This window comes from Bombyx mandarina, chromosome 04, assembly GCF_030267445.1.
Source record: "Bombyx mandarina strain Sakado chromosome 04, ASM3026744v2".
NCBI classification, from domain to species: Eukaryota; Metazoa; Arthropoda; class Insecta; order Lepidoptera; family Bombycidae; genus Bombyx; species Bombyx mandarina.
In genome coordinates, this window is record NC_143211.1 from 658,433 (window position 1) to 686,303 (window position 27,871).

Sequence of the window (27,871 nt, forward strand, 5' to 3'; positions counted from 1 at the left end):
AAATATGGATAGATGAATTCTCGGTAAACCTGGTTGAGTGTACGTCTTGAGGCCTGGGGCCGAAATCTCAATTATATTCTATAAATATTCTGAAATAGCACAATTATTATAGAATACTTCAATCTCGTCTTATGACCGACGATGTCATTCGCTTTAAGAAGCAGTTTAGCGCTTATTATCGGGAGAGCCGCAAGGTTTATCTAAATACAGACACAGCAAGAAAAATCTTTTGATATATTTTCGATTAGCCACGACTCACACAAACTCAGTTAAATACGAGGAGGAGTTACACTAAAGCTCGTAAAATATTAGATAAATCTAAGAACTTTATCACTTAAAATGACCAGTTAGAGACAATTAGAAAAAAATATAATAAAACCGAATCTTAAACTCGACTTTATGAAAGAATTGAAACTGGTTTGTGCATCGGTAACAACATCCAAAAACAATACCTTAAAACATTGATAAATATGTAGTTTATTATTCTAGAAAACAAAGTATATATATTTTAATATCTATTTCCTTATTTGCTTTTCAAATACTTTTAATAATATTTACGAGAGCGAAGTGGAAAGTATTATAAAATAACAATTGAACGATTTTTAGTGCATACAAATCCTTATCCTTATCCTTCCACCGATGTATAACTCAAAATATCTGATCTAATCTGGCAGAAACATTTACGAGATATATGCAGCAGTGGACTTTGAATTTGTAAATAAGCATGCTGGCTTTTTTTGCTAGTTCAACAATTAAGATTACCCTTTGTAATTCGAGTATATGTCGTGAATTAGAACGTATGCAAAATACATTCTTTTTTTTTATTGATGTGTGAAAGTGCATTCATGCCGTGCCATTTTCTTCATTGCGTGATTTATCCGACAGTCAAAATATCCTTAACTTCAGTTAAGACGTAGAAATCACGTATTCACAATATGTCTTTCAATTATTGGCACCTACCTAGTCAACTGTCAACTTTTACATAATGCTCATAAATTACCACCCACAAGCACTTGTGAATGATCACTAAAACTATTCGTAGTTACTCGTGCTATATCTTAATATTAAACATTATTTACACAAACATCAGTTCATCTCTAAAGGAGAGTTAAGAGTTAAAGCTTTAGTCAGGTGTAGAGTGCCGGAATATACCTCCGATGGCATTGTCTTCTTTGTCTCTTAAAGTCATTGTGACGATCAAGCCTATGATGGCTCCGAGCAGGACCCCTCCTGCTGCGGCGAGGATCACTCTTTGCGTCTGTGGCCACCGCGAACATGTCCAATACTGTTCACGGATGACACTAAAACAAAAGCGAAAAACAAATGTTTTTTAACTGTGTGGGTGCTTCTTTGAGGCCTTATTCATCAGTCCGGTTTGAAGACAGGAGACATGCGACCGAAGTCTTCACTACATTAATTATCCGTAATAGTGGTATTATTTCCATATATTCTAGTCCAATCCTCCAACCACTTCCTTTTCTACTTCCTACCCTAAACCTATCCAAGGCTTAGCAAACCCAAGTAGATAGGATGTCTGACAGATAGCTAAACCGCACGACGTAGGTCTTTCAGCTATCGGCATAATGACCAGGAATATTAAAATAAGTACAGTGTTAAGAATAAATACCCTACGATGAAAAACCACAAAGGATCACTAGGGTAATATTACTTTTACTACTAATTTTATTACTGGCGGTAGGAGCTCTCATGAGTTCGCATGGGTAGGTATCACCACCCTTCCTATTTCTGCCGTGAAGTAGTAATGCGTTTCGGTTTGAAAGGTGCGGTTGCCGTTGTACTATACTGAGACCTTAGAACTCACATCGCAAGGTGGCGGCATTTACTTTATAGATGTCTATGGGCTCCGGTAACCACTTAAAATCAGGAAGGCCGTGAGCTCGTTCACCAACCAAAGCAATAAAAAATATATGTATATATATGTATATAGTTAGTGATCACAGTTGTTTTTTTAGATATGTACAACGTAAAAACCTTGAGTTAAGTTCTAAGGTGTCAGTTTTTACAGTACAAAGTTTGGATATTAGGACCAAGTAATAATTGTTTGTTATTTTCATCGTACCTTGATAATGGGTGCAGTTTTAAAGTCAATCACACTTTTCAACTTTGATAAATATTATATTATGTTGGTAAAAAATGCCCTAGTTTTTTTTGCAAAATATCCCGATGACGCAAACTCGAAATCTATTATAGAACGAAATCCAATAAACGTCATTGTAACCGGACCAGTCGGCGATAATGTTATCTAATCGCTGGTCTACACTCTACATGATTACAATGTTACCCAAATTCAGGCATCGTCAAAATCGACGTGTGGCTAACCAGTGTACTATTATCTGTAAGGAACAATCAATAAGACAAAAGCTACCACTAATGCTACTGTCAAGTATTTCATTAGGCCGCAACAAGTTTCTACCTCTTCCATTCACTTAATCCGACACGGACCTATTTAGGGATTTGAGATCGAAGAAGTCCAGCAGATTTTTTACTGGTGGTAGGACCTCTTGTGAGTCCGCGCGGGTGGGTACCACCATCCTGCCTATTTCTGCCGTGAAGCAGTAATAGGTTTCGGTTTGAAGGGTGGGGCAGCCGTTGTAACTATACTTGAGACCTTAGAACTTGTCTCGGGGTGGGTGGCGCATTTACGTTGTGGATGTCTATGGGCTCCAGTAACCACTTAACGCCAGGTGGCCTGTGAGCTCGTCCACTCATCTAAGCATTAAAAAAAAAAAATTGTACTTCCCCAGACTTCGGTTTTGGACTTTTTTTTGATGGGCCTTTTTGCTTCACCAGTTAGTTATTTGTTACCATTTACAAAACTGCTGGTTATCTTCGGTTGTAACTAGAGCCTTTTTTTTGCTTCAAACACGTTTTACAGCCGAATCGGATTGCTCTCAATCACAGCGATATAGCTTCTGTCTCGCACACTAAATTTGGGGTCCGGACACCCAAACTCTCCCCTTAGATATGGCTTTGAGCAATAATCAAGGTTTTCACCTACTGATGGTTCTATGAGGAATAACATGATTAATTCTCAATACTAGAGGTCCCGCAGTAGTCGAAATTCGACTATAATTAATTGGAATTGTAAGTTTGTACACTATTATGATTGTATTTTATACTTCTGTAATCACAAATTTCGCCAAGACTACACTATAAAAAATATTAACAAAGACAAACAGTATTTAATCTTTTCTCAATTTGACAACCGACGTCAAGAACAAAAGTTTGACAATAATAGTATGCATGCGTGTGTGCGTCTCAAATACACGGTATGTAGTGTGTGTAATGTTTTCTTTATTGATTTAATGTATCTGTTATGCATTATTTTAAAAAAATATTAGCATTGTGCACTTCTTCTCTATATTCTCTATAAGTGTGGAAATTTTCATACTCCTCCGTCCGCGCAATTTTCGTAAAAAGGGATACAAAGTTTTTGCTTCACGTATTAATATATAGATTTACGATTTCTTATTTGAATTATATTTTGTACTTTAATTTATACTTCCCGGAGAACACAATAAAAACATTTTTCGATTAAAACAACATCGAAATCGGGTACCTATACAATGATATAACCATTAACAATGTGTCGTACATTGTCGTACATTAATGGACATAGTACCTATACCTAATTGAGTTGATCTTTATCATGAGTTGTACTTATTATATCATCGGTATTTATCAGCCAAGCAAGCAAATAAGACACGGTGAATTAAACACTGAATTTTCAGTTTTTTTTCTATTGCTTAGATGGGTGGACGAGCTCACAGCCCACCTGGTGTTAAATGGTTACTGGAGCCCATGGACATCTACAACGTAAATACGTCACCCATCTTGAGATATAGGTTCTAAGATCTCAATATAGTTACAACGTCTGCCCACCCTTCAAACCGAAACGCATTACTGTTTCACGGCAGAAATAAGCAGGGCGGTAGTACCTACCCGCGCGGACTCACAAGAGGTCCTACCACCAGTAAATGACGAGATTTCAAGAAGTTTTAGAAACATCACTCTTTCTATGTCTCGCGTGTCCCCACAGGAAATAGCAACTTAATGTTATTGTTTTTATGATTGTGTTTCGACAGTCGGTACCGGCGATATTCACTATAACCTCCAAAAGCTCGAACTAAACCACCGGCAGAGAGCTAACTGCAATCACTCCCAAAAATGCACAGAAATGTCCTCGCGTGTCGTCTGTCAGTCTGACAGCTGTAATCTTTAGATCCGTTTATCTATTTTCGTCTTTGTTATCATTGTTTATCATATAATGAGGTAGATGATGTTAGCATCAGATTATAGGTTGTCCGCCTTAGGAAAGTAGACTATCGGCGTATTGTACTGAATTAGAGTTCATTGTTTTTACTTTTATTTATTTTTTTACAAAGTGTTTGGCCTTTTATCATTAAGATTTATGAAATATTAGATTATTTTCACTGATAACTCCAATTTAGTATAAGTTTAATGAAACAATATTGCTTGTTAACACGATTATTAAAATTGAAAATGAGTTTAAGTATTTTATTACTTTCTTTATTTCCCGCGGCTAGCAGACATAGTTTATAGACATATAGCGTTTCTATGAGGCATCTTTCTTGACCTTAGTCGCCCGTAATCACGAAAACGAAAGTATTCAAAGCAAAACATAATGACCATGGAAAATCATGAAATTAATTGGTAAAAATAGTTTTAATTTAATTACGTTCTCAACTAAATTTCCTGGCACATTAATAGCGGTTTTGCTTACTTTTTTTTTCCTACCTAAGCTGATAGCCTTGAGAGGTTATTTCAGCGTAACCTTAACTGGTAGGTGAGCTCACGGGGCTCAAACCGGAGTGATGCTAACACTGACCCTAGCAAGAGCAGTGCTTCGCAGAATCTACCACCGGATCAGAAACGCGACCCACTGAGAAGATCCGGCGAGAAACTCAGTGGGCTGTGTCTATGGGTTAATTCGCTCGTCGAGCTCTTCGTCGCAAGCGACGGGTTCGACGAGGACGGTGACCGGCGCTTGTGGTACCTAAAAGCACCGTTAATGGATCGGGACGATCCGTAATGACGTGTTTTGAGCGACGTCGACGTTGCTTACTAATGAGATAAGTTCCTAAACTCAATATTTACCCTCTAATGACAAGGTCAACGTTAGCTTTTAGCCGTGACCATTCATAGATTAGGTATTGGCATTCACAGGTCCATCTATCTGTGCTTCCAGCTTCTCAGAGCCCCTGTAATTTAATTTAAGATGCTATTCATCTGGTGCGTAGTGTTTGTCACAAGTTTTGAATATTATGTAGCTATTATTGTCTTACTTATTATTACTTGATTATGGTCTTACTGGTGGTAGGACCTCTTGTGAGTCCGCGCAGGTAGGTACCACCGCCCTGCCTATTTCTGCCGTGAAGCAGTAATGCGTTTCGGTTTGAAGGGTGGGGCAGCCGTTGTAACTATACTGAGATCTTAGAACTTATATCTCAAGGTGGGTGGCGCATTTACGTTGTAGATGTCCATGGGCTCCAGTAACCACTTAACACCAGGTGGGCTGTGAGCTCGTCCGCCCATCTAAGCCATAAAATAAAAAAAATATCATTCAAGGCTTCAATACATCCAATCCAATAAATAACATGCTTAATTACTAAAACTGTTTTGTAACCAATAAAAAGTGAATAATCGTCCTGATTAATTAGTTTTCTAACGTCCGAAGTCATGAATTCATCACGGCAATAGTTTGTTTATTTATAATTCAGAGCTCACGATCCATCTGGTTACTAGAAACGGATAGATATCACAAAACTAATGCTGCTGCCCACATTAAGACATGAGCATGACATGAAGTTTCAATTGTATTGTTTGACAGTTGTAATGTGAATTGGCCAAAAAAAACCAAGTATCTTATTCACAGTCCTTAAGAAAAGGAAACAGTTTGCGGTATCGATAAAAATAACGATGACTTAGCGATAAGCAACACTTGAAAAATATAAAAAATACATTTTTTGTATACATTTTTACATTTGCAAATTAAAATACATTTTGCAAATAATAGTGTATTAAACAAAGGTATAAGAAATTTTGCTTAATATTCTGTTAGTTTGGGATTATAAACACAAAATAAATAAATAATGAAATTGCCAAAATTTGAAATGACAAAAATCATTGTTGTACTTAATACATAATAATACGTATAATCTTAGGATAGATCTTCGGGCTATCATATATATGTATATCATAATCTTAGGGTTATGGTATGTATTTAGTGTTACCCCTAGAGCTGTTCAAACTACAATTTCCTTGACACATCCCTAAACTATTAATTACATAAATTTAATCTTGAAAAATTTCGTTTCATTGTTGAGGGTTATGTGTTTTAAGATCTCTCTAATTAGCGAGAGCAGGATTTAGTTTCTAAATTTGTCTTCCAAGCTTATCCAGCTGGTATGTTGAATAAACTCGAAAGTTGCGATTTGCCTCTGTGTGCTTAGTGCAAGTTTTAACGTTCTCGATAGCGTAAAAGTTAATTCAAATTTGTATACAGTTGAAACGTTTGCCTACGTTTGCATTTGACATAAATTTTGTCTCTTTCGAACGCATTAGAAGCTATTTGCTGCTGCAAAGGATGCAGATAATGGTGTTCCGTGGATATATTTTGTTTATAATAAAGTCTGAATCGAAACAGTAGTCGTTCTTGTAATATTATTATATAATATTCAGACGCCATGTCCCAAGTTGCAAACATTCATGGCAGGCTTTCCCACTAGGAAATAGTTCCAAGAAAATAGTGACCTAGAATAATTCAAAGGTAAATTAACGAAGGAAAAATTCTAATCAGTCACGTCACAAGATTAATTAATATGTTATTTGAAGATTATAATTGAGATTAATACAAAACTATCGTAATTGTCGTTAAGCTAATAACCGGATACGGTTGCTATTTTTGCATTAACATTTAACTTTATTAAGGTATATATAACGGACATCTATTTCCAAAATTCGAAAAGGTTTTTGGAGCTACAAAAGAATACCTGATAAATATACCGATATATCTCCATTGCCAATATGGATGACCGCACAAAATGGAACAACATGGTGTGGTAAAAATCAAACCCACAAACTTAACTTGCATAATGACCGGTGCGCAGTATTGTGACCTCGCACGGGGGCAACATAATCCTATCTATTTCTGCGACGAAGTACTCATGCATTCTACTTTGAAGGGTAGGACTGCCATTATGACAATACCATTGAAATACTAGACTCAATGCAATTATCAATGGCCTAGTTGAAGAGGTAATTACATAATGAACTAATTACCTTGTTGGTGGTTCTGGGAGCCTTTGGTTAACGCTTTGAGTGCTCCCGACATAAGCAGAATTCACATAAACAAATTCACTCCCTGAAACTTTTCCTGGGCCTTGGGACGCACCTTTCGGGGGCAAGGCGTACTCCGAGTGCCTTTTCTTTTTCCCGTCCACTCTGATCTCATGAAGAATAATCGGTTCGGATATTTTCTTCGACATACTGTCTCACATGTCCGTTCCCCGTGGATTTCTGATGTCAACTGAATTATCATGACTGATAGCGTGTCTATGATAACAGCTGCGGGCTGATAACTGATTTTAAAAGTAGAATTTGGTGTTATATACCATGGGTTTTTTTGGTTTGGTTTATAGATACAGGGTGTGTATGAATTGTTCCGAAAACAATCGCTAACTGACCGAAGTGAATGGTTAACATCGCTCAGCATTAGTAATGTTAGGAGAAACGCCAAGCCGTTGCCTGACTAAGGACTCTTGTAAACACTTATTAAATGTTGTAGTTCTCAGAAAATACCCTAAAGGATAGTGCATTCATTCCAAAGCCGAAGAAGTATTTGGAAATGCGTTGTGCATCAGCATATGTGGTTTACTATTATACTAACCGCATCTTCCAACCTTGGCTCCTCTACTATTATTTCCTATTTGTGATGATGTTAGAGCACTCTATAACTTTTGAAGCATTTTCTGCTGAAGCCAGATTACCCTTTATACCAATAAACTTTATGCAGCTATGACTTAAGTCGTGTGGCAATATAGTCCATGAGTTCCCATCGCTATTTTGTCCTGTTCACCCAGTAACCGTATCCATTCCAGCTTGGATATTTCGATTATTAACTGAATTAAGCCGTTGAAGTTTTCGTCTCAGCTGTCAAGCCACTATAAGCATTCAATGTCGCGTCGGCCGTGTAATTGTCTGTACACATTTTGAAATTTTCTCACAGCGAAATAAGCTGTTCACATATTGATATAAAACGCGTGTAATTTATTCTCATTACATCAATCCAGGAAGCATCACATGAGTCACAGTCTCGTCTTTTCTTTAAATTATAATGCAGTGTTTTTATTAGTTTAGCCAGCCGACGCGCAAATATCTCCTTTATCCGCAACATTAGCACTGTGCACATGTCAAACTTCCGAAAGAAATAAAACCACCATTATTAAGTGAAAGAACTATATGAGCAACGGTCTTCGCTTAGACTTCTTTATTCGTCCCTAAATCTAGTATAGTACATCCTACTACCAGGATAGCACTACTTTCCATAAGTACATTTTATTGACCTCCTAGAGGGAAAGAACGTACATTCTGAAGACTATCTTAAGTTGCGTAAGGTGTACTAATCACAGAGTATGTACAGAAGGGTTTTGTCCTAATAGTAATATCCCGCTAATTGGTTGGAGCCAGATTTGAAAGAGCTAACAAAGATAATGTTAAATTGGTTGCCTTCGTTGTGACATTAATGGTAATTATTTTTTACGTAGAATTCATTTACGACATAATAAGGATGAATAATCATATAAATTGTCACTTACAGAAATTACATTTTTATTGTATCGGTACAAAATATAGTTTGGGCATTATCAACGACTCGGCGTAAAATTTCACCACTAAAAAGAATCGGAGAGAAACTTAAGGCCATTTCTATTCCAAATATTATATTACAAATTAAATTATAATATATGATGGAGCTGGCTGCTTCCATGGTGTTTTTTAAAATTATGAGTTCAACGTTGCTGACGCCATTTTCTTCGTCATTATCATTGCCTTCCATAGTGAAAGTAATTGAGACTCACTTTTCTAACGAATACCATTTATTATATTTCAAGTGTAAAAAGATAACAGCGGAGAGCTCCGCCTCGGTCGGGTGCTCGAGTCGGAATGTTTTGTACGTTATTTTCCATACCTATGCTGATAGCCTTGAGAGGCTATTTCAGCTTCGCCCTAACGTTAGTAGGTGAGCTCGCGGGGCTCAACCGGAGAGTTGCTAACACTGACCCTAGCAAGAGCAGTGCTTCGCAGAATCTACCACCGGATCGGAAACGCGACCCACTGAGAAGATCCGGCGAGAAACTCAGTGGGCTGTGTCTATGGGTTAGTTCACTCGTCGAACCCTTCGTCGCAAGCGACGGGTTCGACGAGGACGGTGACCGGTGCTTGCGGTGCCTAAAAGCACCGTTAATGGATCAGGAGGATCCGTAATGACGTGCTTTGGGCGACGTCGACGGTTTACCATTCGGTCTACTGGGTCGGGTATGTAATTTCCAGCGGCTACGATGAGAGGGTTCTCATGTCGTGCCGCCTTCTCAAAATGGCGCAGCGATGCCGACTGTAGATACTTACTAAGGGAGTCGAGCTCCAGGTCGTCGTGGAGATCCACATTCCTAAGGAACCAAGGCGCTCCGACGGCTATCCTGCAGAATCGTGATTGAATAACCTGAAGGGATTTCAAGTTGGTGCGGGCTGCGTGAGCGAACACTACGCTTGCATACGTCATGACGGGGCGTATACAAGTTTTGTAGAGAGTTACCTTATTACGGAGGGACAGTTTGCTTCGACTACAAAGCATTGGGTTTTGTACGACAATAGTCACTCGTATTTATAGTAGAAAGTGAGTGTAGCTTAGTCATGGATTCTCTTGAATACCATCTTACACAGCTGCTGACATGCGTAACATTAAGGAAACAGTTAGCTTTAACTATTTTTAGTTAACTAAATAGTTACGTTGCGCCGACGTAATAATATGTATATTTACAAAGAAAGTTACGAAGGGCCAGAACCAACCGAGGGTTATTTAGTTCCGTATACAAGCGGTCCGAAGAGATTTGTACATATACTTGTATAATGTGCAAGATTATTTTGGAAATGTCGATAACAGGGCCCTGAAAGTGCGATAATTGAGACAAATATTTTTTTGCATGGACACAATCGACATCTTATAGCGGATGCCCCTAAACTTATATGTTGTTAAAGTTAAGGCATTTAATTATTGTATTAAATGCCTAAATGTAATGTATTAACTAAACAAAGAAAATAAATAAAAATTTAAATCATACAAGTCTTTATTTGTTAGACAAATTGATTAAATTTTATCAATTTGTCAATTAAAAATGAAATATAGGATAGTTAATTTGTTACTGCCATGTACAGGAGAAATGAGAAAGTAATCGAAGCGAAGCCATCTAGTGGCCAACGCCCGTAAACATTTTTGTTGAGTGCTTGAGTTGCTTATCTATAACAAATTTAAGTGTATGATCTATGGTCGTTAGCGCCATACAAGTTTTGGTCTATTTATTTTATTCTATCAAAGCTACTGTTACACATTACATTACAAGATAAGCGTAAGACAAATAGACAAAATAGATATAGTGGGAAGGAACAGATCTGCATTGCTGAGCCTTGCTATAAATAGTAACAGTTTTGTCTTATCTCGAATTTTTTATTATTTTTGCGCATACTCATACAAGCTAATGACTAATCTGTAAGTGTTCATCAATAAATATTGTAATAGAATTATCTTGGTTATTAAACAATAACTCATACTGAAAAATATATTGGTTAATTAGCACCAGTCTTTTATTTAGAACTAGCTGACCCGGCAAACTTCATAGCGCCTCAATAGATAAATAAAAGACCTAAACTTTTGTATAAAATAAACTTAAAACAAACAAAAGGAATCCGTCCGACGGGGGACACATCAAAGGAAAAAGAAAAATGCTATTTTTATTTAATCACATTTATCTACCTTGTAAACCTTCTCTGGACTTCCACAAATAATTCAAGAATAAAATCAGCCAAATCGGTCCAGCCGTTTTCGAGTTTTAGCGAGACTAACGAACAGCAATTCATTTTTATATATATAGATCAACCTTAAATCAATAAGCATTTAATATTGTAAACGTGAATATTTGTTTATTTGGATGTCTTTTACTCAATCACGCACATCGCTGAAAGTATTTGGATCAAAATTCGTCCATAGATATGCCCTGGCTGTATACGTAGGATTACCGGACTACGCCGGATATATCTCCGGATATCACATCCGGATGTAATAACTACCACATTGTACTAGTTTGTGACGTCACTTACTAACGGATCTACAAAGCGACTGGTGAGTTTATGGATTAGATAATGACGCAAGCAAACCTGTTATCCTGGGAAAACGTTAATTGTTTTACTGTTTCTTGATTGTATAATTTCTAAAGCCAGTGAAATACGACAGGATTCCTCTGTCCTGGTGAAACTAGAAAGACTCCTGGAACCGGAGGAAGCGCTCCCTCGATGAAAAAAAAAAAAATCCTTAAAAAACTATCATGAATATACCAATTTAAAAGGTGATGGATGGTGCCTACTGCGACTAAATTCCCTTAACTCAACGCAGAAGCAGGTTTCTTCTTACTTAACTGTTCCAAATTCTTTCCGTTGCCACCCATAATTCCTTTCTACTGTCGCATACTTTAATTAATGTACAAATTACATCGAAATAACGCGATCCCATCTTTCAAACTGCAACGTAACATTGTTTCGGCTCGTTTTCATATATGGACCGTTTATTTTGAAAGTGGTGTAAGTCCATTTTTGAGAAAAATGAGCTATCACGTAATTCATGCTTAATTTAATGTAATTTTTTTATATATAACTAAAAGAACTAGGCCGTGTTTAATTTCTCAAAAAAATCCCAAGTTTTGTACAACTTAAAATCGGTCAGTAAATGAAATTGCATAATCATCGAGTATGAAAGTGATGTAAGTCCAATTGACAGAGGTAGGTGGCATAGCCAGACCTCATATGATTTGCCTGTATTTTTAAATCAACAAATATAGTAACCTTTAATTCTCTTGAAACAAAAGAAAATGGACTTACACCACTTTCAAAATAAACGGTCCATATATTGCTCATGCACTATTCATTCCGATAGAATAACCTTCAAAATATGTTTCAAATGCACAGAGCCCGCATTATAACTAACTATAACTAAGTTTTATCTTATTGTCAAATGCCGCTAAGCCGTTCCATGTATTCAGACGCATAACTAACTCCACATAAATAAGGGCGTCACGACAAAAAGCAACCGAAACCGGGCGAAATGCCGTATGCGATCTCATTAGAAGTGCCTTACATGGCGTGGCGGGATACCGAGGATATGGACTGCGGTCAAAGTGACAGCAGGAGCGTAAGCGGTGGCGGGATATTTTGAAATGGCTCATCCCTATGAATAAGGCGCTCGATAGACTCGTATCAAGCCACGCAGTATTCAAATTACACGATAGGAACCAAAATTTTCACCAGTGGTGAGCAAGTCCACTCATGTGTGCGATCAAATCTAAAATCAATAAATTTAGAAATACAGTTCATTCTTCATTTCGATTATAACGTGCATAACTCGTTTTTTCTTACATTCAACGGCTTCATTATCGATTTTTTCAGTGCGACGTGTATCGACATTAACGGGACGTGAATTTCAGTGATATTAACTTTAAATGAGATTCATAACTGAGATTTTAACCTGACTTTAACAATTATGTTAAAGTCAGGGTTCTCCAAACATTAGACACCTCGTAAGGTGATCAAACCGTAAATTGTTTAAAGCTTTACAAAACAGTTGTTTATTCTATCACGCTACCCCGCACACTCCATCCTTAGCCTTATCCTGATTCCTGCGACCGCTGAGTGGCCGTTGTATCATTCTGCACAATTAAAACGTCGTAACAGCCTCCCAGCTAAAGTAACTCGTTAACGGGTACCTAGAAGTCGTTATGAAGAATTCTCTAATCATCTTTTTCCACTAAAACTTAAATTGCCTCGTTAGGGCTTTGGAAATTGCAGGACGCAAGGGAACCAACCGCCTTCGAAGCCAAATTGGTGATACTCGTAATATAGGTAATAGCTACCTTTCCCTCGGCATACGGAGAACAATATTCTTTCGCCAAATTAAGTATTAAGATCTTTGTATACAAACGTCACGGTCGACGAATACCCACAATAAGCGACAAGTTCGTTGACCCGCGTAATTTCTGATTGTTTTACATTGCGTTGTTACAATGAAATGTTACAATGAATATATATATATTTTTTTTTTATTATTAACAAAATGTCAAATCAAAATAATTTAACATAGCTCAACCCACACAGTAGAACAGATCTTCCAACGCGCTTGAAGGAGGCACAGTCCCCAAGATACTGGCTACGTTGCCTCGTTGGACAGAAGACTTGTGTAGCCTTCAAGCGTTTGGAGATTTCTGTTACAATTAATTATTTTTGATATGTTATCGTCCGAGAGAGCGCCGTATTGGTGCATTCCGATTAAAAACAAAGTCATTATATTACTAATAGTATTTATAACTAGGAATATTACTAATTTTCTAGTTATTGCAATTTTATTTAGGGTGATGAAGTTAAAGTGACATCATCGAGCACTAAGGTGTTGTTTTTTTTTATTGCCCTTGTAGGCAGACGAGCATATGGCCCACCTTATGGTGAGTGGTTACCGTCGCCCATGGACTCCAACAATGCCAGGGGCAGGGCCAAGCTGCTGCCTACCACTTAATTAAAATAATTGTAGGTATATTCTGGTTTAGTTAGCGCAAATAAATAAATACACACAAAAAAAATCTTAGCAGTTACAGTCGTCGTGCCCTAAAGCTTATGAGTATAATATAGTATAGTATAGTATAGTATAGTATAGTATAGTATAGTATAGTATAGTATAGTATAGTATAGTATAGTATAGTATAGTATAGTATAGTATAGTATAGTATAGTATAGTATAGTATAGTATAGTATAGTATAGTATAGTATAGTATAGTATAGTATAGTATAGTATAGTATAGTATAGTATAGTATAGTATAGTATAGTATAGTATAGTATAGTATAGTATAGTATAGTATAGTATAGTATAGTATAGTATAGTATAGTATAGTATAGTATAGTATAGATTATAACGGTGTTCGAATTCCGCACACTGCTCCCAATTTTTCCAAACCGATACGTTCACAAATAACTTCCACAACAAAGGAATAACGCCGTTTAATAAATAAATAAAAATAAACTTGCAATAGTTTGAGTAAATACTGCGGGTGAGGAGTGTTTTAAGCCCGCACGGGTTGGTGTCACGACCTTGGCTGTTTCTGCCGCGGTGCAGCCATACGTTCCGGTTCGGACAACCGTTTTACTAAATTATTAAGACTTAGAGCCCATATCGCAAGGTGGGTAGCCTTTACATTGTGTTATACATATTATCAAAAAAATATGCAGAATTCCGAACAATGGGGGTAGTAGAACCTCATGTGAGTCCGCACAGGTGCCATCGCGCCCTGCCTATTTCTGCCGTGAAGCAGTAATGCGTTTCTGTCTGAAAGGTGAGACAGCCGTTGTACTGTTAAAACTGAGCCCTTAGAACTCACATCTCAAGATGGGTGGCGGCATTTACGTTGTAGTTGTCTATGGGCTCCGGTAACCACTTAACACCAGGTGGGCCGTGAACTCGACGAACGTAAGCTAAAAAAAACGCTACAATACGAACCTAGAAAGGAGAGCGTTGTGAGAATTGCATTCAGATTTCAACTACCTATAACACAATGTGAGCATACGTTAGCGAAGAACAGCTGACAATAACTAAATTACGTTTTTTTTATTTATTGCTTGTGTGGGTAGATGAGCTCACAGCCCACCTGGTGTTAAGTGGTTACTGGAGCCCATAGACATCTACAACGTAAATGCGCCACCCACCTTGAGATATAAGTTCTAAGGTCTCAAGTATAGTTACAACGGCTGCCCCACCCTTCAAACCGAAACACCTTATCGCTTCACGGCAGAAACAGGCAGGGTGGTGGTACCTACTCCTGCTGACTCACAAGAGGTCCTACCACCAGTAATAATAACAATATCTAATTTGCGATGGATTAAGTAGTAAAAGCGGTACCTACCCGCGCGACACGTGCGACGCACAACGCTCCGCCACCAGTTTCCTCATAGCATTTGACTTTGGCCTCCGATCTCGTGGGAACCCGTTCAATTTGCTCGGGACGTCGGGAACAATGGTGACCATATATTATACCATAACGGGGCAACTCAAACGACTCCTGACATTCCCCGTTCGTAGCCATGTATGTATGTATGCATTATTCCGATTTTATACCGGTTTAATGAGATTAGCTCTTGTAAAACGCATCCGTAGCTTTTTGTTGTATTTAAAGCCAAACAAATGCCATCATTTCTTAATCTACGAGTATAATATATAATACGTAAAATCGACGTGAAAATTGAATCAAAAAAATGTGAGCCTTCACGGGACGCCTGGCTGATGTGAAACATCGACATTATTTTGTAAAAGTAATATGCAGAAAAGAACAGATTGTGATAGGAACTAAATATGTAATAATGATAAAATAAAATATTACGAAAAAATAATTTGTTTTCAAGTAAAACACAGGTTATGTGTACTGTAGTAAACAACACTGTATACACTACGGAGTATACACTATACGTATCCGAGCTCAGTGTAGCGAGAGAGATGGCTTAACGCCGGATCGAGTGGGAGAGAATCGCATAGTCGATTGCGCATGGCGACGCGTCGCCACGGCATGCGTCGCCACGCCAGAAATCGGTTTTACGTGCGGCTATAGATGTTTCACATCAATAAACCAATTTTTTAAAGTACACCATTTTAGATTTTGTGTGTTTACAATAAATAACAAAGACAGAAGGTATAAAAATAATTGTAAATAGACATGCTTTAAGAAAAACCGACTTCAAATAGATAAAAAAAGATATTCCAAAACAGATATATAATATACACTATAAACAATAATCATCGTAATCGGTTGGCGTGATATTGAGTTATTCATCTGCATGTCGCGCACGTACTTAATGCAAATTTAAGACTTGTATGGTTTTCTCATGGATACTGTTATCAGGATTGGATTAAATTGAAATGGGACCACACGGGAAGCGTCAGCTTTCTAATAAAAAAATAATCATCAAAATCTATTCTCCCAGTCAAAAGCTATGAGGTAACAAACATAAAAAAAAACATACAGTCGAATTGAGAACCTCCCTCCTTTTTTGATATCGGTTAATAATGACTTTTTGGAATTGTTTTTAATGTTATCTCAGTCAGTCAGATAATGAAGCCGTAAGTCAGCCGAGAGCATTCACAAACTCGTCTTACGCGGCTACGCACACCTGAATTATGCATAAAAAATGAAAAACACAACAGTACATACGGGCCCTGGATGGATTGGTACTAAAAATCACGCATACAGCTGGGCAACAACACGAAATATCTATTGGACAGCACTTTTTTTTTTATAGCTTAGATGATTGGACGAGCTCACAGCCCACCTAATGTTAAGTGGTTACTGGAGCCCATAGACATCTACAACGTAAATGCGCCACCCACCTTGAGATATAAGTTCTAAGATCTCAGTATAGTTACAACGGCTGCCCTACCTTTCAAGCCGAAACGCGTTACTGCTTCACGGCAGAAATTGGCGGGGTGGTGGTATCTACCCGTGCGGACTCACATGAGGTCCTACCACCAGTGAACACATTGAATAAAGCACATTGAGGGATTAACTCATTTGATAAAAGTTAACGTGCAGAATCAATTGTTTCGAAAGAGTGCAAGGGGCGTTTCAATTTGAAATTGCTATACGTCAAATTGGGAGGTTATAAAGTTATAAACCACCAAAAAGACAAGTGTTTATTGAGAAGCTTAGTAAATAAATATTGTTATCTTTTACGACGATAATTTTGTTTATTGCTCTTGAACACAAAAATACAGTACCTGATGATAAATTTAATCACATTCTTGGAGCTTTATTTAATTCTCTCATGAGAATTAAATAAAGCTGTTTTGCGGTTTGCGGTTTCATAACCGCAAACCCGTGAGGACCGCAAAACGTCAAATAGGTTGTGTGCGATAGAGACAGCGATCTATGAAGCTGACATTGGCCGAATCTCTTTCCAAAGGTCGATGTGTCTTATTTATCACTAGGTACTGTAGTTCAGACACATCGCACACATTTTTCCCTTTACGAGAGAGCAACACTTCATCAATCTGTTTCAACCAACACTAGTTAACGGCTAGTTATGACGACAACGTTTTTTTCTGAGATTTTCTAAGCTTTAGGACCTCATTTGGCATGCAAACACCTAAGTAAAAATAACCCAAGCATATCTAAGTCTTGATCTTACACGATGCATTATTATTAGTATTTTAGCATTGCTATAAAGATAATATTGTTAGTGTCGAAATAATATTATTCAATGTGCTCTCACGTCACTTTATTATACCGCATACATAAAAAGGGAAATAAAATATGCGTATTTTGTTTTAACGGTAGAAAAAAAAAGGTGTACATTTTCATTTTAGGTAAAACGTAATGTTTTGATAAAAATCTGCAATATATATGAGAAAAGTCACGTGCCTAATGTTTATATAAAATATAGACACAGCTGACTAACGCAAAGATTAAATCCAGACAAAGTTTGTTTAACAGTTTGAAAATTATAATGGTGTCGTTCTAAGACTATTGTACTCAGTAATGTTTGATTCACACCAACGCGGTGGATATTTTAAGTATTTTATAAAAAATTGTAGGAAGGTTCCTTATTTGTGTTATTCATTTAAAGTATTTTTTTTTAAATTGCTTACATGGATGGACGAACTCACAGCCCACCTGGTGTTAAGTGGTTACTGGAGCCCATAGACATCTACAACGTAAATGCGCCACCCACCTTAAGATATAAGTTCTAAGGTCTCAGTATAGTTATAACGGCTGCCCCACCCTTCAAACCGAAACACATGACTGCTTCACGGCAGAAATAGGCAGGGTGGTGGTACCTATCCGCGCGGATTCACAAGAGGTCCTACCACCAGTAATTACGCAAATTATAATTTTGTGGGTTTAATTTTTATTACACGATGTTCATTCACCGTGGGAGAAGTTTGAGTTTAAAAATGATCTAGTCTGGTGTTCTTATTTCAGAAAATGGAACTGCTCCACGTCATCATTAAGTCAGGTCCGTCACCTCGACCCTTGGCCTGGTCGCTCGAGGTATCCGCATCGGAAAGCGGCGAAGACTGGCGCATGATCCGAGCGTATGGAGACAAAGACCATTGCAAGAAAATTTGGGATTTGCGACCAGAGCGACGGAGGAGGAAAGCTAGGGCGGCAAAGAGAATTAATAGAGCTAATAAAATTAGTTGTTCTACACAATTTGCTAATTATAAACCATTAGAAAATGGAGAGGTGAGTAAAAAGATATATGATAAGATCCTTATCGAGGTACTCAATAATTTTGAAAGAAATAGCTAAGTGCGTATCTAAATTTAGAGTCGAGATGACGAGAGGGGTACTCAATAGACCAGAGCTGTATTTCCCGGTTGAAAGCAGTTTCAGCCTAGCGATGAGTATTACTGCCATCCTTGTGCTTGAGTTCCCAAATACCAGTTTTTTTCATACAGATGAGGGCTATGCGGATTGTCGATAGTGTCATCGTTTGGAAGGAGCCAATAAGACTTTGATTATCTGTGTTTTTAATACCGTGTGAGAAGCACTCTGAGTTTGAAATCATCTGGTAATTTGCTCTACCCAATGAAACCAGGACAGAGTTCATCCATACTTCAGACCAGAGTTCACCACTTACTCCTGCTGTTAAGTGGTTACCGGAGCCCATAGACATGAGTTGTAAAGTCTCACTTTTAACAGTACAACGGCTGCCCGCCCTTCAAACCGAAACGCATTACTGCTTCACGGCAAAAATAGGCAGTGGTGGTGGTACCTGTGCGGACTCACAAGACGTCCTACCATCAATAAGCTAAGCAAAAAATCTTTTCGTTTTGTCCGCACTGTTGTCTTTGAGAATCATTTTGGAACACCCTGTATAAACTAAATACACATTACAGATGCATGTGGCTGTCGGCGAAGGAGTATCAGCTCGAAGAGTTCGTATATCGTTTCGCGGCGCTCACCCGACTCCGTCTCGGCAGCAGTACTACACCGTGCGATCCCTGACGTTGGCGGCGAGATGCTTGTGCCATGGACACGCCCAGCGATGTGCTGTCGATAATAAAGTAATTTTACGCGCCGGGGTTCGGGATAAATAAAAAATTCTACCGAAGTACAATTTAAAGCTGTATTAGCGCTTAGAACACTTAGAACACTTCCCAAAGACTTTAAAATTCTCAATTCACTTCTTCCGCTTCGCCTCAGGTGATCCGTTCGCTGTTTCGCTTCGAGTAGTTCCGATTACTAAGTGACTGCGTGCCATCCCAGCAACGCTTTAATAGTCGATACGACATCCCTAGAATTATCGACAACATTCCTCACAAGTCGAGTATTTTCGATGGGTGTTTCCGCAATCTGACCATAGATGGCGTTGTATTTCTCGAGCGTTCTTGATGTTACTAGATTCTTTGATATTCGTTTCGACTATTCGGCAACAGATGGCGTTACTCTTGCCGGCGTAACAGTAATAAAGCAATCATGAATAAAGCTAAATGATAATAATAACTTAAAAACTTTTTAGTTTTGTTTGTGTGTTATTTAACAAATTCACTGTTCTTCTTGCAGGGTGCGAAATGCGAATGCTTCCATGCTACGTGTGGATCTCATTGCCATCGATGCTGTTCTGGTGGATCCTGGGCTCCGCACAAAATTTGTGATGAGAAGCTGGAGTGCCTCTGCGGAGAACGGGGACAGTGCTCTTTCGACGACACTGGCGCTACTCTGTGTCTTAACTGTACGGTTAGTATCATATTGGGCCTTGTTTTCAACAACGGAACAATATTAAAGATAATTATTTACGATGGCAATATTTTTGCTGATCTGATCTTAAGCAATGTCTCTATAGACATCATCTATATGATCAAGATTTTAAGTGTATTATAATATTGTGATTCTGTGATTTGATTGTAATCTGCAATGCTGCAATTCAAAATCGGATAGCTTCGGTGAAGAAATAGGATCTATTGATCCTCTGCCCCTCTAATCAACAAATGTTATTGAGTCAAACAAAGCCAAACAATTATTTACATACCTATAATAAAACAATAGACAACGATGTAATTGTTCTGTACCATTTTCATTCACCCTTGTAATGTATCTATTTGTCAACCGATTTTTTTTTGTTTAGTAACTATTGACGGACTACAATATCCTCTTATTCAATATTCGAGATTCTGTTGAAATGCTGATTATTTTAATGCAAACATCATAGCAAAATAAAAGAGAATAACAGTTACATGCATAAGCTAAATCTATTTATTGAAAGTGAATATTGACGAATTTCGATCAGCGGGAGAACACTATTGTTCATAATGTATATCTTATAATACATACGTATATCTTAAAGCAAAATGATTCCATCCCGGCTTAGGCCCGAGCGTAGATAAACCCTACAATAATGAGATATATCTAATTGTTCTAAACAGAACAGCGTTGTTTGCTAAGCAGACAGACATTAGGGCTCAGTGTAGTTCGTTTTGACACATAAATATTAACAAACTAGCGACCCGCCCTCGCTTCGCTTCGGAAACATTAAAACACACATGGAACCAAAAAAATAATTTTTTTTTTTTTTTTTAAAAGTAGCCTATGTTCATCAGAGACAATGTCGGCTTCTAATGGAAAAATAATTTTTCAAATCGGTCCAGTAGTTTCGGAGCCTATTCGAAACAAACAAACAAACAAATCTTTCCTCTTTATAATATTAGTATAGATTCAAAATTTTCCGCTCTTTTCCAGGAAAATCGAGGTGGACCATCATGCGACAAATGTTTATTCGGATATTACAATACGGTGTCGGACGGGCCGTGCGCGCTCTGTGACTGTGACCCTGAAGGATCTGATGGTAATCGTCGAGATGTAGTAGCTTAAATTTTGGGCAATAAATATAGTGAAAAAAAATACTGGCCAATAGGACTTAATATTAGAGTACGGTCTCATTGACAAATTTAAACTTGTTCGATTTTTTATTGAATTTGGAAAATGTAAATTAGACAATAACTAATAATTTGAATCATTGTCAATTTAAATTATTTCTGAAATCCTACACTATGCCAATACGACTAATCAGTTGAAACGGTCATGTTTTTCTTGATTTCTAGATTACAAATATAAATTTACACATAATCAGCCCAATAGATTTTGTATGATAGTTGTTTGCTCGATAATATGTAATCCAATAATAATCATGTTATAAAATCAAACCGTACAATCATGCCTTGTTTGCCAAATACTGCTCAGGTATTACGATGCTAAATTTCTACCGTGATATCTATGGGACTTGACAACTTCAGACGTACCATGTGGTTCACCTATCAATGCGACCAAATAAATCGTTTTGCTCCTAAATCGTATACGATAATATTCTTCTGCACAGAACAGAAGAAATATGTTTTGTATTTTAATGAGCTTGACTCATTTAAACGGTAGGAAATGGCTTGGCTCTGCCCTTGGCATTGCTGACGTCCATGAGTGGCGGTAACCACTCACCATCAGGTGGGCCAAATGCTCGTCTGCCTACATGGGCAATAAAAAAAAAACAATCACTGTAGCAGATAATTGCTGCCTCAAAGTGCTCGGAAATATTGATATTGCGTGCGTATCCGGTGAGCTTTTAAAACGTATCTACCCACAGGTTCCTGCGAATGGGACAATAAGCGTCACCGAGTATCGTGCAACTGTCTTCCTGGCTTCACCGGTCACCTCTGCGACTCCTGCGAGTCCTCGAACGCTGTTTTTCCTTTATGCCATGACATCCCCACCGAACCGCCGTGCAAATGTGACGTCAGAGGCATCGTGAATCCCACAAGAGAGTGCGATGAAGTCTGTGAATGTAAAGTGAGTATTGGTGTTCACGTAAGGAATATCAGTCTGCATTTAATTTTGTATAAAGGCTTCGTCAAACAGAAGTAAGTGTACATATCTCGATTTGTTTACTGACTCGTAATGGCTAATATTTTGACTCATAAATTACTCAATCACTGAACCTTTAATCAAGCAGTTACGAAAGCTAAGGCTCCTTGTGTACCACCGTCCTGTTTGATACAAACTAGCTAACTCAATTAAGCTGGGCTAACACTTGCATGAATCTGCCAACTATAAAGCTATGTAATGGCAAAAATTTGCACTACCACAAGGAGAACTAAGTAATAAGGAATCGTTGGAGCATATCTTTCTTCTTATAAAAATGAGCCTTTTGGCAGGGCCTTGTGCCTTTCATATTGTCAATGCTTGTTTGTGTCATCTTTCCCTTATATCCTTACATTTATTACCAGCTCAACGTGATAGGAGAGCGATGCGACACGTGCGCTCCTGGACACTTTGGGCTCAGCTCTGACCTGAGGGAAGGTTGCAGACCATGCTATTGTTCACACGTTACAGACATCTGCGAGCGAGCTGCACCAGACCCCAACACCCCTCATGATGTAAGTTCACAAATCTTTCGTTTTTTATTGCTTAGATGGGTAGACGCGCTCACAGCCCACCTGGTGTTAAGTGGTTACCGGAACCCATAAACATCTACAACGTAAAGCCGCCATCTACCTTATGAATTTTAAGGTCAAAATTTTTATAATACAACAGCTGCTCCACCTTTTAAACCGAAACTCATTACTGTTTCACGGCAGATATAGGCATGGTGGTGGTACCTAGCCGTGTGAACCCACAAGAGGTCCTAACACCAGTAATTACGCAAATTATAATTTTGCGGGTTTCATTTTTATTACACGATGTTATTCCTTCACCGTGGAAGTCAATCGTGAACATATTTTGTCAAGTAAGTATTTCTGTAGAAAAATTGGTACCCGCCGTACGTATTTTCCTTTAGGCCACGACTTCACTACTTCTCTTTTATCAATTATTTTAATTCTTATTTCTACTCTATTTCAAACATCTGAGGGTGATTTTAATAAATTAGGAGGACGATTCTGCAACCCGACTCGAGAATATTCTTCAATTTTATTTTAAATCAAAGTCATATTTTACAGATAGTCCTGCCGCTGGGCGAAGCGTGGATGATCAGCGATTCAATGGCCAACGAGACGTTGGAACCATCACTGGATGAACAAGGGAAACCTTTTGTCATTAGTTACGAGGTGCAATTTCGTGTATTTTATTGACATAGAAAGTACCACTTGTGTGTCTGCTTAATACATTCATAAAATATACATTGACATCCATAGATGTATCCATAAATAGTAGAATATTGGCAAGTTATATGGTACCATCCGGCTTTAGAATGAGCTCCCCTCTACGGTACTTCCCGCGCGCTATGAAATATCCTTGTTCAAACGAGGCTTGCGGAGAGTGGTAGGTAGCGGTTTGGCTCTATCCCTGGCATTGACGACGTCCATAGGCGACGGTAACCTCTCACCATCAGGGCCGTATGTTGGTCTGCGAACAAAGGCAACAAAAAAAAGAACCAAGTACATTACCGGAACACACGGGGGAGGAGGGGGGTGTATTCCGTCAGTTAATTTGACACATGAGATCGAAGTGTCAAATTTTATTTAATTAAATGCGGGCAGCCTTCACTCTAGAACGCGCGAATGTTTCGTATCAAAAATGGATAGCCTTACTACCAGATTTAGTCTGTTTATTAACAGCGATTCCTTGAAGTATACAAAGGTCGCTTCTCTCAACATCTCATAGTTCAAGTCAATTACGTCTAAGTAACTCTAACACACACACTGTCTCCCAGGTAGAAGGGTGGGAGAACTTCTACTGGTTGAGCAGGTCTTTCAACGGTGAACAATTTGATTCATATGGCGGAGAAATCAGAGCAAGCTTATTCTGGGGCGTAGTGCGTGGTGATTCCGGAGGGAATCCTACCGTTGGTCCTGATGTGATACTGATTTCTGCTGGTAAGACCTCTCAGATTATGATTTTAATTTCCACAAAAGCATTTCGAATTTTCTTGAATACAGTGTGGCTATTTGATCCCCTATTTCTTTTCACCATTTCGTCATTTTTGTACAAGACGGCAGAATGCTAGCGTACGCCAACGCAACCCACGAAACTCCTGGACAGCTGGAGCTATCCGTACCACTGATCGAAGGGAGTTGGTACGTGGTGGGAGATGATGAGCCTTGCAGCCGTTTGCAGCTGATGGACGCGTTGCGAGATCTTCGAACTCTCATGATTAAAGCTCATTTTCATATGGACCAGGATGAGGTGAGTTCATGGAATTCTTCAAAAGAAGAAAGAGGATCTTACTCAATAATAGTGAGATTGGTTATATTAATCAGTAAATACAAGAAATCCATTCTGGAACATTTCCCGTTAATATCACAAGCTCTTCTTTGATCGATAATTTGCTATGTCAACCATATGCATTTAACGAAGATAATGTTTCGATACCCTTCTAATACCCTATGTAGATCCTTAATAATATACGTAAAAACAGTTTTATCTTCATGATATGAATGTATGTGAAGGTCTTAGATGACAAAGGTTTTACAAGAAAAACGATTGAAATGAACCATCTCATTACTGATCAAATGTTTTGTAGATCCGCCTGGAAAACGCTGAAATCCGTGCCCCCGTTAAGCCAGTTAGCGAGGTGTGCTCTTGTCCTGCGGGGTACACTGGAGTCCAGTGCTCATCGTGCGCGTGGTCTCACGCCAGGATCCTCCACGCAGCGGGTGCAGTGCCACCCTTCGAGTGCGTGCCCTGCGCTTGCAATGAACACGCTTCTTGTGATACCGGTCAGTCTATTAACCCTTTTTTATGAACTAATGGTCTAATTTCCGACCATCAGCAACTACACAGCAAATGTTAATCGACAAAGTTTTAATTAAAGATAATTACTTTGATAAAATGTTTGGAAGAAATAGAATCCTCCCACGAATCCACCACTGTAAATCATTACACACACGCACTTACACAAGTTAGTCATTTTATTTGACCAGTTTTATTTCGATCCTTGGCTTTGTTTTTAATTGCCGTCCTTACTAGTGTTAGGCCGAGTTGTAAGCTTGTATGGATTACCTCCGTCTTTAAACTTCTGGCATGAAATTACCGTATTGTATTATTAGTTAGAATATTTTGGTTCCAATTTGAAGAATTCTTATGAAGTATTTATGGCCTTTACGATACGGCCTTTACTTCTCAAAATAAGGAGTGCGACGACTTCTCGTATGCTAAAACTAATATTTTGTTGCAGTGGAAGGCCCTTGTGGCTCTTGTCAGCACAACACGACCGGTGCTCACTGCGAGCGCTGTCTTCCCGGCCATTATGGAAATCCGGTTCAGGTAAGACTCTTCTGATGCAATAGACTAACCACCCCAGAGCAGTCTTGCATTCCCGCCTAAACAGTAAAATAGCTATAAGCCACGCCAATTAAGAAACGAATCTAAAATGGCGGCGGCGATCATGCGCTCTCACTCTAAACGATTGCTGTCTTAAGTCGCACACGGCGCGTACTGCATGCAAAAAAGATATCAGTTCTGACTGGTCCTCTCACACAGAGGAAAAGTCCTTCACAGTGATGTACGCGAAAATGTGTATAACGATATTAAATACTTTGAAGAGGAAAATAATCTCGAGAAATTAAAGAAAAGAAATTCTCATTTGTTTTTTATATTTTTTTACAATAAACAACTTTTTCTTTCTATCTTTCTTTTTATTTCTTGACCCTACCATCTGTCAGTGCAGGTACATAGACGCCATTTTCGATTCGTTTCTTTATTGGCGAGGCTTATAATATGAAATACAAATTGGATTATGATCTTAATGTGTGGAAGGCGTTATCCACAGGCTCTAGAATTCACATAACAACAGCTGAAACGTGAAGTCTTTCACATATAATTTAAAGACTTTTATTACAGGGTGCTTGCAAGCCTTGCGCTTGTCCATTGTACCTGCCTTCGAATAACTTCAGCCCGAACTGCGCTCTAGCGTCTGCTGAAGGCGACGAGTTCGTCTGCACTCAATGTCCTGACGGCTACACCGGAGACCATTGCGAAAAGTATGTATTAATGAGATTGCCTCGACGATCGAATGGTTAGGAACCGCAACCACTATAACAAAGAGACCGGGTCGGATTTGGATCGCCGTCAGGGAATTTTACTAGCAGGTTTTCAGTTCACTCAAAATTTTGAAATCAGGAAGCATTTTTTATAGCATAAACAACGTCCATCCGACTACTCTTAATTAAGTTTATGATCGTTCAAATTTATGATTGTTCATTGAGTCTGTGTGATCCTAATCATATTTACATGATCTAATGTATGTATGTAATTCACGCATAGTAAAACCATACAGGTGACGTTACTTGAAAAATGCATATTAAATGCGATGACTAATTATTACGGCACTGATAAAACTTTTAAGGTCAGTATGCACTCATTGAAGACTTGGTACTGCATTTATAAACTAAACCTTGCATGTGCACTACCCGTTAGCGCGATCCATCGATGTAATATTAGCTATTAGAGAATAGAAGAAATACTGCACAAACCTTGTACTTACACGCTAATGAAACTGTAAAGATAAATATGTAGATACATAATTTGTAGATACATAATATACAAATTCCTAACAACATTCGGACCGTGTGTCTAACGAGCAATGAAACTCACTCCATGGAAGTTATTTTTGATGTCTTTATTCCGAAAGGTGAAGAAAAATTAATAACAATGGGATTCAATTGTTTCCCGGCAGTTGTGATTTCGGGTACTGGGGCTCCCCCACGACACCCGGCGGCTCGTGTCAAGAATGCGCGTGTGGGGGGTCGCCGTGTCATCCCACTACTGGACTTTGCCTCACTTGTCCCCCGCACACAGAGGGCGCTAGATGCGATTTATGTCAGGTACGTTCGCCATCAGTTTTGATCTCGTCTTATTCTGTGGGGCTATTCATAATCCTGACAAGTTAACACTCATAGCATCAGCAGTTTTATTTGTGACTATCTAATATCTTATCAAAACGAAGTCTAAAAGATCTCAGTTTGTATTATTTTGAAGAGGTGATTGATTTGTAAAACATATCAAGCCAGAACTGAATTATATTGTCCTAAATGAATCAGCTAGTAGTATGGAACAACATTATTACCTTAAAAGGATAATGCCAAATAAGACAACAGTAATCCCAAAGTCGCAGTCAAGGCATTACCAAACGCTAAGGAGTATTATCAAACATTATTTGAAGACAAACAGTGCACAGGAAATATCCTGGAAAGGAATTCGTTGAGAGGAATATTGTTAATACCAGATTACAGTACTCAAATTAGTTTACAAATAAATTATTTTCTGAGAATTAAGAGTGTCAATCTTTAATTATATAAATTACTAGGAGCCCGCTCCGGTTCCGCTTGGGTCTTTGACAAAAATTTCAACGATATTTGACGTTGTTTTTTTAAATAAAAGAACACTTATTGCGGAATAACGATAATAGTTAGACATATGTTGTCGCCTCACTTTTTGTAAATAATAATGTGTTCTACAATTCTATCATTAATAGTTTTCGCAGGGCACGCGATGTAAACAATATTTTAAGTAATTTTTATACCTTGAGTTACATTATTGAAGTGTTAGT

The 27,871-nt window shown here is 38.2% G+C and overlaps 2 protein-coding genes across 3 annotated transcripts in view; one reads left to right on the plus strand and one right to left on the minus strand.

Annotated features, from left to right (window-relative positions):
* Positions 1 to 27,871, plus strand: part of wb (wing blister) — a 170,521-nt gene that overhangs the window by 46,839 nt on the left and 95,811 nt on the right. The window contains exons 4-16 of one of the 2 annotated variants that reach the window (XM_089740155.1): positions 18,316 to 18,579; positions 19,236 to 19,403; positions 19,903 to 20,076; positions 21,076 to 21,181; positions 21,971 to 22,173; positions 22,611 to 22,760; positions 23,322 to 23,429; positions 24,035 to 24,197; positions 24,314 to 24,507; positions 24,845 to 25,040; positions 25,499 to 25,587; positions 26,164 to 26,303; positions 26,999 to 27,146. In XM_089740155.1, coding sequence (XP_089596281.1) covers positions 18,316 to 18,579; positions 19,236 to 19,403; positions 19,903 to 20,076; positions 21,076 to 21,181; positions 21,971 to 22,173; positions 22,611 to 22,760; positions 23,322 to 23,429; positions 24,035 to 24,197; positions 24,314 to 24,507; positions 24,845 to 25,040; positions 25,499 to 25,587; positions 26,164 to 26,303; positions 26,999 to 27,146 — 2,103 coding nt within the window. Of the gene's footprint in view, positions 1 to 18,300; positions 18,580 to 19,235; positions 19,404 to 19,902; positions 20,077 to 21,075; positions 21,182 to 21,970; positions 22,174 to 22,610; positions 22,761 to 23,321; positions 23,430 to 24,034; positions 24,198 to 24,313; positions 24,508 to 24,844; positions 25,041 to 25,498; positions 25,588 to 26,163; positions 26,304 to 26,998; positions 27,147 to 27,871 lie in introns of those variants that run through there. The other variant, XM_089740154.1, reaches the window with a different exon arrangement.
* Positions 646 to 7,642, minus strand: LOC114249480 (uncharacterized). Its single transcript, XM_028183079.2, has 2 exons — positions 7,324 to 7,642; positions 646 to 1,301 (listed from the first exon to the last, which is right to left on the minus strand). The coding sequence occupies exons 1-2, from the start codon at positions 7,527 to 7,529 to the stop codon at positions 1,124 to 1,126; spliced, it is 384 nt and encodes a 127-aa protein (XP_028038880.2). The 5' UTR covers positions 7,530 to 7,642; the 3' UTR covers positions 646 to 1,123.

Excerpts from the sequence above, each read along its gene's own strand:
- LOC114249480 (XM_028183079.2), bottom strand. The coding sequence starts at position 7,529 with ATGTCGAAGAAAATATCCGAACCGATTATTCTTCATGAGATCAGAGTG. Across the intron at positions 1,302-7,323 it reads CTCCCAGAACCACCAACAAG|TGTCATCCGTGAACAGTATT; the intron begins GTAATTAGTTCA and ends CTTTTGTTTTAG.